The 16,010-nt window shown below is 36.5% G+C and overlaps 1 protein-coding gene across 1 annotated transcript in view; it reads right to left on the reverse strand.

The window, feature by feature from the left end:
- Positions 1-423: 423 nt before the first annotated feature.
- LOC135219233 (exportin-6-like) overlaps positions 424-16,010 on the reverse strand; it is a 263,732-nt gene continuing 248,145 nt past the window's right edge. The window contains exon 23 of the mRNA XM_064255826.1: positions 424-5,639. Within this exon, the coding sequence (XP_064111896.1) occupies positions 5,538-5,639 (102 nt within the window). The 3' untranslated portion in view covers positions 424-5,537. The remainder of the gene's footprint in view (positions 5,640-16,010) is intronic.

The raw sequence follows: 16,010 nt of genomic DNA on the forward strand, positions 1-16,010 counted from the left end.
TTTTTAACTGGTTTCCAGCTGGCGCCAGAAGATTATCCTATTGTTAAGACCAAAGGCTTGTTCCGCATATGAACAACTAAGGAAGTACCTGTACAAGCGTGCACTACTGGCTCAAAACAATAGCAGCAGAGCAAACAGGCTTTTAAGTGAGCATGGGAACAACGCCAACTAGTGGTGACTACTGAACCACTTTTGTTTACAAAAATTGTTTACAAAAATCATATGATTCACTGAGTCGGATTCCTGTTTTGTTTGAGTTCTGATGCAAAATTTACTCAAAATTTCACGTTGGAATTTCGATTTCTAGTACAGTTGAGGACTAGGTCTCTACTATACTGATAATTTTTCAGCTTACAATTCACTGCTTTGTTTTGCATTCTATAACCTCTTGATTCCAGATGGTTAGGTTAAAGAAAAACTTCAAACAAATGATATATTTATTAAATTGGAATGTACAAAAAATGCATATTTAACTAAGCTCAGACTGAAAATTAACAAAATACTAAATAAAAATTTGCAGCACTGACATGGAATGCACGACTGGTAATGCAAAGAATTTAAAAATGGGAAAAAATTATCATTCATCATATAAATATGAATATGATGTCTGATAAAGTATGATAATAAGACATACATGAATTCTCTTGGCACACACACAGTATCAAAGTATGACATTGGGCAAATTTATAAACTTGCAACCTGTTCATTTAATTCAAATTCCAAGGCAGTAAACAATAGTTAACCATTCGTTTACAAAGGATACATCAATGATTTATTTTGCTTGTTCATTTACAATTCACATAAATGACTGGAATGAAAGAGAACATATGCCTGGGAAGTTCATTTATGTATGTATATAACTTTCATTAAGTCACTTTGGGTAGCACACTACGTATTTTGGAAACTGGTACTACTTACCCACTACTAATACTCAAAATTATCCTATGAGCAATGACAGTCTTTTAGTGAAAATAGTATAAATTAAAAGATTACAGGGATTGTCAGACATGCCTAAATTGGTCCACTATATTTAACCACATATCACAACTGTAATTCATCACAGACATGGAGTCATAACCAAGGGTGCTGCACATAAGTATATCATATTGGTAGTAAAATCATGAAAGAAATAAAAATATTTGCAAAACTGGAAATCTCATACAAAAATTTTACCTTTGCCAATGTAGTCACTTGGCATACGCCATTGGTTAAAACATGCCAATTATCAACAAAATACACAGATAATGCATTTACTGGTAGACAGGAAACATCACCTTTAACTTGGAACTCAACAGCATTATTTGTCATGCTTTTTCACAATATTCACAGCCTTGATTCCTCCATCATTTAATCCTTTTAAATAAAATCAAAAGTTAATTCATCACAAAAACTGGTGGCCCAAGAATTATGACAGATCTGTAACTATTCAACAAATGGTTCTGCTGTATGAAAAACTAGTAAACTTTTAACTCCCACAAATTAATTTGTCAGACTACTAATTATCCATTTAATTTTAATGTTGGGGAAATTCTTGCTACAAAAATCCCTTAATATACTCTGCAAAGTACTATATCATTCCTGTTTCATATGATTACATTTTTACAATATCATAACTTAATTTACATTCATTCTTATGACTATATATTTTAGTTATGATTAAGGACACGTTTGGATTATTTCAAATCTTGAAGTTTAATGATAAACATTTAGCCTTTCTAGATGAAAAAGGGTTAACCTATCTTCAAAGTTTCATACACTTCATTTTCCATTTCAAATTCTGAAAATTCAGGTTTACAAAAATTTTTCCACCTAGGATCCCCATTAATAATTTTAACACACTACATATGAACTCTAGCTGTCTATGTAATCCGTAACATGGACAAAAAAATTTTTTAATAGATGACTGGATAAGAAGCACTGACAAACAGATTACCATATACATGGTGTTCAAATGCCAAACTAAATCTGTACAGTTAGGAATATTAAAGGATTGAATTATTGTAATATTAACATCATTCTGAAAATGCCCTAACAACTACTGTAGCATGATCCTTGATTTCTGATTAACTTCCAAATAAAATCAATGGCTAAACCTTTGACACAAGCATGACAAATTGCTGAATTTGAGATAGATGGCTTAGTTCTTGTTTAGTTTGTTTGAATTATTCCTTAAAAATTAGTGGCACAACTGAGAGACTAAGAATTACATCAATGTAAGGACTTTGCAAAGAAATGAAAATAGGCGAGTTTGTGTAAATTTTCTCTTGCAGTGATATGACACAATCAAGACGTGGACCATTTTGAAATATTTTAGTCTTCCTCCTCACATCCACTTTTCCCCTAATTATGTGTTTATGCTATCCCTGTTAAAAAAAATTTGACAAAACTTTATGAATACCATAACAGAGCAGAAATGTCTAGAAAAATAACATACAGTTGTCCCACCAAATGTGTTCCCAAAGAACTCAATTTCTGACCAGGCAATACACCAGGCTACTAGCAAAATGTGGTTCAGTAATACAGTTCTTGTAATCTAAGCTCAGAACAGGTAAGATTACTTCAGTCATTAGTAACTAGAGTTCCCAGCCACAAACATTATGATAATAGTACACATCCAAAGCCTTTCTTTTCTTCGTACTAAACAATACAAAACCCATAAAAGTAACAAATCCCTTAGTTCCACCTGTATACATTAACACAAGACTAGTTTGGAGTGACTGTCCTTGCAACAGCTGTTCAGGCTTTACTCCTGATCATTACACAGACGGTCAAACACTTGTCTAGTCTTGTTTGATTATTTCAAGTTTTATAAATAGACTTACAGATTATTCTTGGAAATAAAGTAATACCTGCAAAGCTCAAGACAATTTTTACAAAGTTCAATATACAAAATAGATGGCAAAACAGAAAACAGTAGATTCTAGACTATGCAAACACAGATGTTCTGTAGTATGACTGTAACATATTAAAGAATTACACTCTGTACATGATAAGGTAATAATATTTGAATAAGTTCTGGTATTGGTATAACATACCTCAAACATAACACCGTTGCTGTATAATATCTACACAAATCAATTAAAATTCTGCTCTGTGTGAGACAGATTGCAGGCTACTCCTTACGCAGAAAAACATACATTATACTACTGCATTTGTTACTTAGTTTGTTTGTTTGTTTGTATGGTGTTTTTACATTGCATGGAACCAGTGGTTATTCAGCAACGGGACCAACGGCTTTACGTGACTTCCAAACCACGTCGAGAGTGAACTTCTATCCCTAGAAATACACATCTCTCACTTCTCAATGGAATACTCGAGAATTGAACTCGCGGCCACTGAGGCAATGTTACTTAGTGTTGACATTATTGCACCATTTACTGGCATATTCACATTGGCTGTATTAGTAAATTATGCACGCATCACAAAATTAGGACTATTATAGATATTAAATATTACAGACATACTGTTATTTATAAAGCATACATCAAATACTGTACTACCATGTAAATAACTATACTGCTGTATGTAATAAATCTTTAATAGGTTAATTATTAATGTGTAATTTATGTTAATAAATGATGAAATAGGCATTACAGTATAGTATATTACAATATGTTTTAAGTACTTATGACTTACTATATCTTTAGTTTTGGTTACACACTGTTCAATCGCACATGGTTTGGATTCAAAAATTCAATAATGATAAAATAGAATATGTAAAAATATTTTATGCACTAATAAGATATGTATTGAGCTCTTTTCACTTTTCTTTACATTTCTAGGCTACAGAAGTTGTCTTCTGACTTACTCAGATTGCTAAGAAAATCCAAAGATTAATTTGTAATTTTATCACTGATAAATAACCCACGAATTTGGAGGGTCAAGTGTACAAAATATCACGGTAAAGAAAAACTTTTCCTGCAAAATATAAATACACAATAAAGACAGGTCAAGTGTACATTTAAATCTATTTCAGTGTGGCGTGAGAATACAATTTGACAAATGTCACTGGCACAAAGAAGACATAAATAATACAGGTTTCTTAACTCCTTTAAGGCATGAAATCAAATTTGCAGTCCTGCAATAGAAAAAAAATAATTTCCACAATTGTATGCCCAATTTCTGTTCATAGAACTTGCATATTATTTTTCATATTTAGAGTTAAAATCAATAATAATGATGATTATCATGAAGGCAAACAAGGTAAACTTTTATTTTCTCCAGACCAGGTAAATCCTACAGCAGTTATGGGGAATGGACGGAGTACCGACATTAACAGTAAAGTTGCCAATGAAAACTGTCAGAATAATTATCCCAGCAATATTCCCTTACATCATCTTGTGCATGACTGAACAGCTTCTTGTTTGGTAAGCTCTTACTAATTTTCATTGATGAATTAATTTTAGAAGTTAAAACTGTATCATAACATTTTGCAACATTCTTATGATAATGAATTAAAAGTCTGTGGTAACATAAGACAAATATTCAAGCAGAACCTATTCTTACTCTGTAACCATTATCTGTACCTACCTACAAACTTCAATTATCTCTTCAATTTTAATAAAATTGGCAATCAAAATGTTCCAGCATATTGGAACAATCAAATTTATGGCCTTCACTTATACAAACACATGATGAATGTTGAGGAATTTATGATTTCATTAATAAAAATAAACAAAATGAATGTCTCAAAAATTAATCTGTCCATTACAAACTACTAAACAATTTGCAATGTTACAAGGCCATGTATGGCTATATTTTTGCAATTAAATCCCACAAGACAGTCCATTAAGTCCTGGTATATTTTGTTTTCCAAAAGTTTAATAATACTAACCAAAATGATATTCCTGTGCAACTACCTATCAAATGCCAATTAAATGGCTGCATATATCAACCAAACAATCATTCATTAACCAAATAAGGATGCTAATATCAATAGTCATTTGTATGTGTGCCATTTTAGGATAACTGGAAACCAACTGACTTATAAGCTGCAGCTTATACAATACTAGGCTTCACAAAAAAAATCTACACATCTGAGAAGTCTTTGACAATTCAAAGGCCACATCAAATTTTAATAGAAAAAAAGAGGAAGCAGTATGTTACAACATGACTCTACAAAAGATGTGCTGTAATACCAGACTGCATTTGATTAATCTTTTCATTCATTTATAGTTATGACATAGACTCTTTGAAGACATCCACCACAAGACCAAGTTACAAAGTTAATAATTATGAAAAATGTTAAAGCATATTTTATGCAAAAGATTGACAATATAAAATGTGGGGAAACAATGAAAAGTGGCAAAAAGTCTTGTAAACAATAGTAGGATATATATGTATAATGGTATGATAACAGTGAAATACCAACCACAAAAAAAATCACTGCAGTATAAATTCATTGCGTCTTCAAGTATACGTTGACTAAGAAATTATTCCAAGCACAAAAATTGTATACGATAATCAACAGTTAACACCTTGAACCTAACTGTAAATGTGATCAATGTAATGCATTATATCAAGAACTTAAGAAATTACTATAGCTTAACAGTTCCAGGCGGTAAACTGGCATTACAAGTTCGGTAGTAACGGAGATCATTGATGAATCGTTGAACATTTTGTGTGAATGTTGGCAAGTCCTGAAAAAAGAAGTAAATAAAATGTCATGAGTTTCCAGAAACTTGAGAAACCAATCACATTCTAATCTAAGTAATAACCACACATGATACACCTATGTTTATCTTGCCTTGTATACGTTGTATGAATTTGGTGACTCAGAAAAATACACTGATGATACTAAACTGTCCTGAACTTTATTCACCCCTTAAAAGCATCTCTTTTCCCTTCTTTTCATTTTCCTTCATACTTCAAAAATAATCTATTGCAGTTAAGTGACCTTATGTAAATTCATACATGTATAAATAGGTATATATACCGAATATACTCGCGTGCCATGCGACTTTTGAAGCTAATTTTAAGGGGTAACATCATACGCAAGATATAAAACTACCATATGTAATATTCACATATGTGTATCGTATCATAAAATACAAACATAATGAATATACATCCTTTCCATGGATTTTTAAAAAAAGTTATGCTTTACTTCACTGTACCCTATAATATTGCATTTATTGTCATTTTACAATTGTATTATAAAATACAATCATAGCAATCAATGCTTTGTTTGTGAATCAGCTGAGGGCGATTACCAGATAAGTTTATTTTGCCATATTGAACTCAAATCAGAGCAACTTTCTTGCCTCTAGTTAGCATAAATGATCTATTTTACTAATTGGCTTACTGTATACAATTACAGCTCATTTTGATTTTAATGTATCACATAAGCATTCATCAGTTTATTACTCTGTATGTGTTTTGACTTTTAACTACTCAAGTTTCCTTCTTGACAAAACTGTCGTGAAGTTCCATTAATACTTATTATGTACATATGATCTTAAATAGAAAACAAATTGAGTCTAGTGCTGTTACCCATCTCCACAGAAAGCCCCTCAAAGTAAAAATAATTATTATGTAAATCAAGATATAAATAATTATGTAAGAAGTAGAAATGATAGCCAACCAAAGCCTTATTTTCATAGTTTCTTAAGCTTTAATATAATTTCAACTTATAAAAATATTAGAACTATATGAACCTCAGTTATGCACTATCTGTATGTGTTATACATCAGAACTTTTTTTTAAGTATTGATACAAATTAGTAAAATCTATGATGATAATGCCAAAAAGGGATTTCTATTTCATTAGTAGCAGGGCCAAGTTCCAAGGGTATGTACAGTCCACCCCCGCAATTCATGAGGGATAGGGACCACAACCATCAGCGAATCACTTCAATCCATGACTACTTAACCTCTACCCCTCTCTCAAAACACTTACAACTGCATAGTATGATGGCTCATAGACCAAAGACATCCCTCTAAATATATCTATAATGCATATTTTAATAGTTCAAACACCAAATGTATACTTTAAACTATCATCCTACACCAAACGTAACCTAAAACTAATATCATTTCAAATTCATCTTGCAACATTACCCTTAAAAATATATGGCTTACAACTACAGGCAGTTCCTGGTTATAGGCGGGGTTCTGTTCTTGGTGGGGTGCTAAGCGAAAACTGCCATTAACCGAAACTCAGTGATTTATGGGGCTTGTGGCTCCTCTGTTGGGTATGATGCTATGGTGCCATAACTATTATTTGCACCTTAAATGTAACCGAACCTTGGCCCGTTATGCCGCCGGTTTTATGGTGCTAGACAAGTGCCATACAACCGGATCACCATTAACCAAGTCTGCTGATAACCAGGGACTGCCTGTATGTGTAAAAACTAGTTACCCCTCTATCCAGATCCAGAAACATCCATTTTTTTTCATACAGTATTGAAGCTGACCCATTTTCTTTTTTAGTAGATGGGTGAGACATTGGTAATTCACAAGTTAATTATATACCAAAATATTTCAGTACACAGTACATTGAAAAAAATACATTTGACTAATATTTTGCTATGTTTACATTAAGTATTATTAATATTTGAAAATTAGTTAATCATTTTTGTTCCTACAAAATATACAAACCTTTACATTAGAAATTGCTTTCAGCAAAGCTGGAAAATGGCCACTAGACTTTTAAACAAGATGGTTAGATAGTTTAATTACAGTTCGGTTGGCAGAACATAAACATTCCAATTTGCCTTTGGTCATCATCTGCGGATGTGTGTACTCTTCACTCTCTGCCTAACTGTCACTATAGTCTTGCCACTGCGACGATAGCTCTCTGGTGTGGCGTTTAAAGAAGCTATTCTGCCCCGTTGCTAATTTTACAAAAACAAGAACTGATTCATGTGTGACAGACCTTTGAATGTCTGAGGCAAACCCCGAGGCTATAATTATAAGATTATAGGGGCTTTTCATTCCCAAGTATTTTAATCTCCTTCCTATTCGGCCCTGCTCTCGATCTCTCTCTTCTAAATCTTACAGCTGTCCGAACGAGAGCCTCTTTATGGGATAACATAGGCCCTCCATTTGCCTTTTCCTCTAGAAAATACCTATTTATTTTATATACAATTGCCTTTTCTCGGCTGTGAAGATGATGTCAATCCATGTCTGTGAGATGAACAGGAATGACCTGTAAGTCGGATTCAAAGTCACTCCACACTTCAGTCGGGCCAAAACTTTGCCATATTGTATTCAAGTAATATTCAGTCATTGTTTCTTATCTACTATTTTGTGAGAGAGACATATCTGTCTGTGTACGATTGTTTATTTTCTCACTTGTCAAACTTACTCTGTTATGCTTTATTTCATATTTCCATGCTTACCAATTTATTCTATATATTAAGAAATCATGATATTTGTAGAAAGAACTGCCTCCAGACACTGAAAGTGACCCCTGGAGAGAATAAGCGGCTTATCCGTGGATTTAATTACATTTGGAACTGTTTGAAATAGTGGCAACAGCGCCAAAATGAAATGCCATGCTGACAGAAAATCTGACTCCGTTTCTTGTTATTTCATTAAAAAGTTTATCAATCGTGAACGTATGTAACTGATTTAGAATTCTGCATATAGTGCAAAAGATGATATTTGTTATCTCTAATGGGAGAAATGGTTTTATCTCTGTTGTTGTTATAAATTTGGCAGATATGCAGAGATTAAACACATGGGAGGAACCAAACAGCCCCGCCAGAGCTCTCTGGTCATTTTGGAAATACCATAGCAGTTTTTCCCAGTGAGATCCTTTCTCATTTGTTGTTTTACTAATAGTATAGTGGGCCCCCTTCTTATGTAGGAATAGGTTCCAGAAACTACCACAGAAATACAAAAATCCCCTCTAAAAATGCTTATATTTGGCATATAATTGCTAAATACCTTGTAACCCTTAAACTAAAATGCGTATAACTGCCTATTTTAATATTTCACTACTTACTTTGATAGTTAAAACAAAAAATACCTTAAATTATCTTACTAAAACAATTTTAATATAATTTAAAACAAAAATACATCCCAAACCATCATCCCAAAACACCCAAAATAACCTTACATTAAAATGCTCTCCTACTACTGTTACTCTTAAGTAGGCTACTTACACCCTTAAATTGCTTATATGTAACTGCCTATTTTAACTGTAAACCTTGACAGTTAAAACAAAAATATAGTATAAAAAACTATCATCCCAGAAAACCCTAATATCATTTCAAAGTCATGTTGCAAAACTAAGTACCACCCTACAACTGCTACTCTTCAGTATTTTCTATCATTCAGGCGCATGTTTTGTTTAGCCTATGACATAATTCTATAATGCGCTGGGCCTGTGTTGTATGAAGATTTTGAAATTATATTTACTGTCCAGGTACATTATTTTAGGATAGTGCACTAATGTACAGAGTATGGTATCTAAAATACGTGAGTGCTTTAGAAGGATAGGACACAACCTCCAAAGAGAATGCTATGTTGATACTACATCATGTTATTATTTTGTGATTAGGTATGAATACATTTATGATAAAAAAATTATTTATACTACTGTAAGTTCTTGGTTTATGTTGTTTTGTGATTAGTCCTCACCATCCATAAATTTATTTTTAAAATCTTGTGCCGTCATTCTAGTAGCAACAAATTTTTCTGTGATGAGGTAATCTTTTTTCTCTCTCTTTCTTGTATGTATATCAGTACTGTACTGTGCCTACATATCCTTTTAATAAAAATATCAATAACTGTACCATAAACATGGAAAAAAAAAATTAAATAAATAAACCAATCCATGAATTTCACGACATGACAAGGGTATATTGTTGCCATATTTCTTGCTTTGTCTGATTTATTATACTGTATTCCATTACAAGTTTAATTGACTATGATTATCACATATAACACTACACAAGAGAATATTTTATCAATGATGATGTTTCATCTCAAATCAATGTAAAAATATTTATAAAACAAAATTAAGGAAACACTTAACATTCTACTCTCTTCCCAGCCAGTTTAAGTACCTGTGAACTCTCATCCCCAACTGCTCTCTCTCTCTCTCTCTCTTTCTTTTTCTCTTTCTCTCAGATAAGTGAGACTGATTTTTTATGCACGTACAGGCAGTTCCCCCATCACTGGCAATCGGTTTTACGGGGCTCGTCTAGTGCCATAAAATTGGCAATTTATGGAGCCATAACAGGCCAAGTTCAGGTTATCAGCGCCATAAGGTGCCTTATGGTGCCATAACAGTGCTTATGGCGCCAATAACTGGATGGCGGTCTTTGCTTGTCGGTATCTCGGCAGGAACAGAAACCTCCCCCCCTTGATATCCGGGGGACTGCCTGTATGTTTTTGTACAGTTTGGTTTTATAGATAAATGTGATGTTAGTTTGTCATTCATGTTTTTCATTCTTTCCATGCTGTAATTACATAAAAGTTTTTGCATCACAATAAAGACTGGAAAAAAAATAAAATAATCAGCAAATATTTCAGATACCGTACAATATGCTCTATCATCCAAAAATACTTTACAATACTGTAATATAATTTCAAATACATCTTATATTACCCCTGAGAGAGAGAGAGAGAGAGAGTCAGCTTCAAAGACTGGTGCTGTGTCGGATGCCTGGTCTGATCAAGAAACAATGTTCGAGTCTCTGCGGCATCTCAAAAATCTTGAACTGGTGAGGGATAGATCTCTCTCCGTACCAGTGAAGGCACAGGGCGAGAGAAAGTCAAAATGTGCAGGTGCCTCAGCTCTCCCTGCCAGTACTTCCACCAGTACTCAACCAGGTGCCCAGTCCAGTGCCTTGGTCTCCAACCAAACACCTAAAGAAGCAAAGAGGAGGTCCCCTGCTCAGACTTCTACAGTTGTGAGTGCAAGTTCTCGCCAGCCAGCCACTTGCTCAACACCGCCCAGTCCCCATCATGTTCAGGCGATCAGTCAGGCTCAACCGAGTCGAGTGCTCAGGTTGAGCCAAGTACTCGGCCTGCCTCACATGAACCTCTCTCCTCAGGACAATGCTTCGCCGAGGTGAAAGCGTTCTCCTAGACCCGTAGTGCCGTCATCACTGTGGGTTGGTGATCGTGTAAGGCTCATGTCACCTGTTGGTTCTGTTGGCAGGACAGGTGAGAGTACCCGATCCTCCTCATCTGTCTCCTCAACCTCTTGGGGTTTTACTGGGAGGCATGACTCAGACAGGAGGAAATCCGATGTGTGTTCTCCTTGGAGTCCTACTACACAGGCCTACATTCCTGGCTCGGTTCTTGGCCCAGACCAGTCGTGTACCTAGGTAGCGCAGGAAGAATTACAGGGGTCTGGTGAGGTTCTCCCTCCTGTAGGGAGAGTAGATCGGGAATACCACACCCTGAATGGACTCAAGGGTTCTCTCTCACGGGATGCAGACACCCCTGAAATACAGAGGATATTTTCAGAAATCACTGCACCAATTCATAAGCACAATGATCTTGGGGAAGGGACCACGGTCTCATCTGTGAATCATCCATCACGCTTCAAATCCTTCTGTGGTCATAAAGAGGAACCTAAGGTTTCGATGGGGCTGCCGTGGTCTGCGCTTGTCGAGGGGGTCCTTGACTAAGTGAACAATCTTGTTTGTGGGTGAGATAATTCGCTTCGTCAAATCGCTTAGACAAGTTACTTCCTCCTCCTCTGCATTGTCAGAAAAGCTAATACACGCCCTCAGAGAGGTCCTTGCTGACTAAAACAGGTTGGTCTGGACCTGATTCGTCTAGGCCCGGGTCTCTTATTGCAGCAACTTACTACAGAAGCAGTATCCCTTTTGCAGCAAGCAGCAGTGAGCTTGGAGGCTGCCGCTATGGCAGCTCTCCAGGCAGTCTCCAGGTTGGATCTGTGGTCGTTCACAGTCTCCAAAGTGGCTGCTTCCTCGGGTGATATCATCCTTGAGGAGGACTCTGCTTTCAGGAGACTGTGCCAGTCTGAAGTTCAGAGTTATTTCCTACCAGGCTAACCAGATGGCAACCCTTTGGGCAGACCTAGTACAGTGGTACCTCGAGATACGAAATTAATCCGTTCCAAGGTGGCCTTCGTATCATGAGTTTTTCATATCTTGAACTGAATTTTACATGTAAAATGCCTAATCGGTTCCAAGCCCTCCAAAAACACCCCAGTAAATTATATATCCAGGCTAACAACACATGTTCTAGGGTTACGACGCCGATCCGATGGAAGAAATATGAATCTGAAAAGGCAAAATACTGTACATACTTGAGTAATATTCAACTGCATGTAATGTTCAGCCCCATTTTTACTGCATATATTAGGACTTTAGCATATGTCCCTTAGCAATAAGCCTAGCCTATGTTAGGAGTTGCTACTGTAGCCTAGTCTATGATTCTGACATCTAAACCTAAGAAGCTAAAAGCTTAGAATATGCCAATAAAATGTATAAGTAATCAGTATGTACTCATTTCAAATAATTATTAATTAATCATTAACTATAATACACAAACAAAACAAAAAAACTTTCCAACCGTTTGTTTACATCCAGCACTTACGAGTACCAAACGATCGCAAAGCAATCACTTTTCCTAGCACACAGTAAGCCATAAATTTTCATTATCTCTCTTCAACTAATAAAACTACCAAAGAGTATAATAACCATTCATTTCTATTCTTTATTCTATCTTTACCTAATGGAGATACTGAGTTACTGACAGCTATAATGAAACATATACGTAATATCAAAACAGAAGAAGAATTCTAGAAAATACGTATTTGTTGGCTTCGATGATAGCAGTCTGATTTATTTTATGTTTTATGAAACCTAATTCACAATTTGCTTTATTAAATGTATTGCATGTACTCATTTCAAATAATTATTAAGTAACCATTAACTATAATAAACAATCAAACAAAAGAAAAAAAGCTTCCAAACTTCTGTTTACATCCAGCACTTACGAGTACCGAACGATTGCCAAGCAATCACTTTTCCTAGCACACAGTATGCCATAAATTTTCATGCTCTCTCTTCAACTACTGAAACTACCAAACGGTATAATATCCATTCATTTCTATTCTTTATTCTATCTATACCTAATGTTTTTTTTTTTTTTTTTTTTTTTTTATTAAATTTATTGCATGAATAAGTTTTTAAATTTACAGCATCCTTTTACCAACAGAATACATAGAGCACAAGGGGTAGATGCTGACCAATAGGAGAGCAGGATCTTATGGGGTGACTAGCATCAGGAACCAATGGGAGAGCAGGAGGATGGTGGCAAATTTACTCAGTCGGCGGCGCGTGAGTTTTAAAATTGTTCTCGGTGGTCCGGGCGAATCTCGGGACTTTACAGCAACAACCTTTCATAACTTGAACTATTTTTGTATGTAGAGTAAAAAAAAATCTTCGTATTTGCTTTCGTATCTCCAGTTTTTCGTAAGTTGAGCCTTTCGTATGTCGAGGTACCAGTGTACCAAAGAGAAGGGATGCTGTCCTGAATCAGATCCCTACATCGGTAGGTCCCAAGTCTGCATTGACCTTATGGAATGGACCTCTGCTAGGTTCCTCCCCTCCCTTCCCTAGGGTTGGTGGATGTTGCGCTGAACAAACGCTGTGTCAAGGATAATGACCACCTTGTTCACCAGGCAGAGACCAAGCCCTCCAGGTCTTCACATGGCACTACGGCCCGACATTTGGATCAGGCTAGCTCTTCCTCAGCCCATAAAAAGTCCTAGATTTCGAAGCACCAGGGGCAGCGTTCCCCTCCAGCTGTTACCACTGTTGGGGGTGCCTGTCAAGCCACTGGCCAACATGGTAGCGACATGGAGCCGAGACCTGGGTGGTGGATGTCCTTCAGGAGGGATATCTACTCCACTTTGAGTCTCAGCCACCCCTCACCAACAACCTGGTCTGTCTCCTGGCTTACGTTCCTGGTTCGCTGAAGGATGTCGCACTCAAGGAAGAAGGGCACTGTGGAAGTCATGTCGGATCGGTCCCCAAACTTTTACAGCTACGTCTTTCTTGTAAAGAAAGCTTCACCAGACTCAGCTCCATCAGGGAGGGACGACTTCATGCTTACGGTAGATCTGAAGGATGCGTATTTTCAAGTACCCAATCATTAGTCCACCCTCAAGTACACCTTCACTTTATCCATGGAGAGACTGTGTATACTAGTTCAGAGCACATTGTTTTGGGCTCTCGGCTGCTTCTCAGGTGTTCATGAAAGTGTTCACCCTTGTGTCAGTCATGGTAGGCGCTTCAGTTAAGAAACATATTTTAAAGAAAAGGAAAATGTATCTTTTTCAAGTACATAGGTCTGGAGAAAGGAGGTATTCCAGCACGTGTTTGGGGTGTCTGTTCTCATGATTCTTTGAGAATACTCTGTTGTTTTGTGGAACTCCAGCAAGCGGTCATCTCTAGTAACACAATGCTTAGGATATGACGTAACATTTTGTCCAGAGGCTTCTGAAAAGTTCCTTTTGGGGGGTGGAAACATTCTCTGGTTAGCTTCGCCCTTTCAGCCTTGCCCCGACATCAATGTATATATATGGGACTCTGAGGAAGAGATAAGAAAAGAGAAGAAGGAAGAGACAAAGGATAAGAGAGGAAGAGTAGGAGAGAGGAAAGAGGATGCATGAGAGAGAGTGGGAACGGAAACAAGATAGTAAAGTTCGTAGTCGGAGAGAGAGAGAGAGAGAGAGAGAGAGAGAGAGAGAGAGAGAGAGAGAGAGAGAGAGAGAGAGAGAGAGAGAGAGAGAGAGAGAAATCCCAATGATGAGTAAACCCTTTCAGAGAAGAAACGTCTTGCGAATGGGTTTGAGAAGTAACCCGCCCTTCAAATTTCAAGACTAAGACATTCCTTCTTGCAATGCAAAGATAAGAAGCCCATCTGAAGCTTCAACTGCCTCCTCCTAAGCCATCGTATCGAGCACCAATCTTAAAAGCTGTTTTACTGGCCAGCAAGTATCTCATTACTGCACTGTTCCCCCTTTTCACATATAGTCAGATTTTATTTTATGTAAATAGGAGAAGCCATTCTGCATTTATCTTTGTGAATAAGCTTGTAAATAAACTTGTGCTCTGATAGAGTTTCTTTCTATATTAGTCCTCCTTCACGTAAACCATTGCTTTATCCTTGGAGAGATGGTATGTATACTAGTTCAGGGTACATTGTTTTGGGCTCTTGACCGCTTCTCAGGTGTTCACGAAAGTGTTCACCCTTGTGTCAGTGTCATAGTAGTCACTTCATAGTGAAGAAACATATTTTAAAGGAAAGGAAAATGTATCTTTTTTGAGTACATAGGTCTGCAGCAAAGAGGTATTCCCGTACGTGTTTGGGTGCCTGTTCTCATGATTGTTCGAGAATACTCTGTTGTTTTGTGGAACTCCAGCACGCGGTTGTCTCTAGCAACACAACGCTTAGGATATGACGTAACATTTTGTCCAGAATCTTCTGAAAAGTTCCTTTCAGGGGGTGGAAACGTTCACTGGTTAGCTGCACCCTTTTAGGCCTGCCCCGATGTATATAGGACTCTGAGGAAGAGAAGAAGGTGGAGACAAAGGATAAGAGAGGAAGAGTAGGAGAGAGGGAAAGGGATGCACAAGAGAGAGTGGAAATGGAAACAAGAAAGTAAAGTTTGTAGTGAGAGAGAGAGAGAGAGAGAGAGAGAGAGAGAGAGAGAGAGAGATCCCAACGACGAGTAAACCCTTTCAGAGAAGAAACGTCCTGTAAGTGGTTTTGAGAAGTAGCTCGCCCTTCAAATTTCAAGACCAAGTCATTCCTTCCTGCAATGCGAAGATAAGATGCCCATCTGAAGCTTTTACTGTCTCCTCCTGAAGCCATCATATCGAGCATCGATCTTAACAGCTGTTTTACTGGCCAGCAAGTATCTCATTACTGTACTGTTCTCCCTTTTCACATATACAGTCATTTTTTATTTTATGTAAATAGAAGAAGCTATTCTGCATTTATCTTTGTGAGTCAGCTTGTAAATAAACTTGTGTTCTGATTGAGTTTCTTTCTATATTTGTATCCCAT

Source organism: Macrobrachium nipponense, chromosome 1 (assembly GCF_015104395.2).
Source record: "Macrobrachium nipponense isolate FS-2020 chromosome 1, ASM1510439v2, whole genome shotgun sequence".
Lineage (NCBI taxonomy): Eukaryota > Metazoa > Arthropoda > Malacostraca > Decapoda > Palaemonidae > Macrobrachium > Macrobrachium nipponense.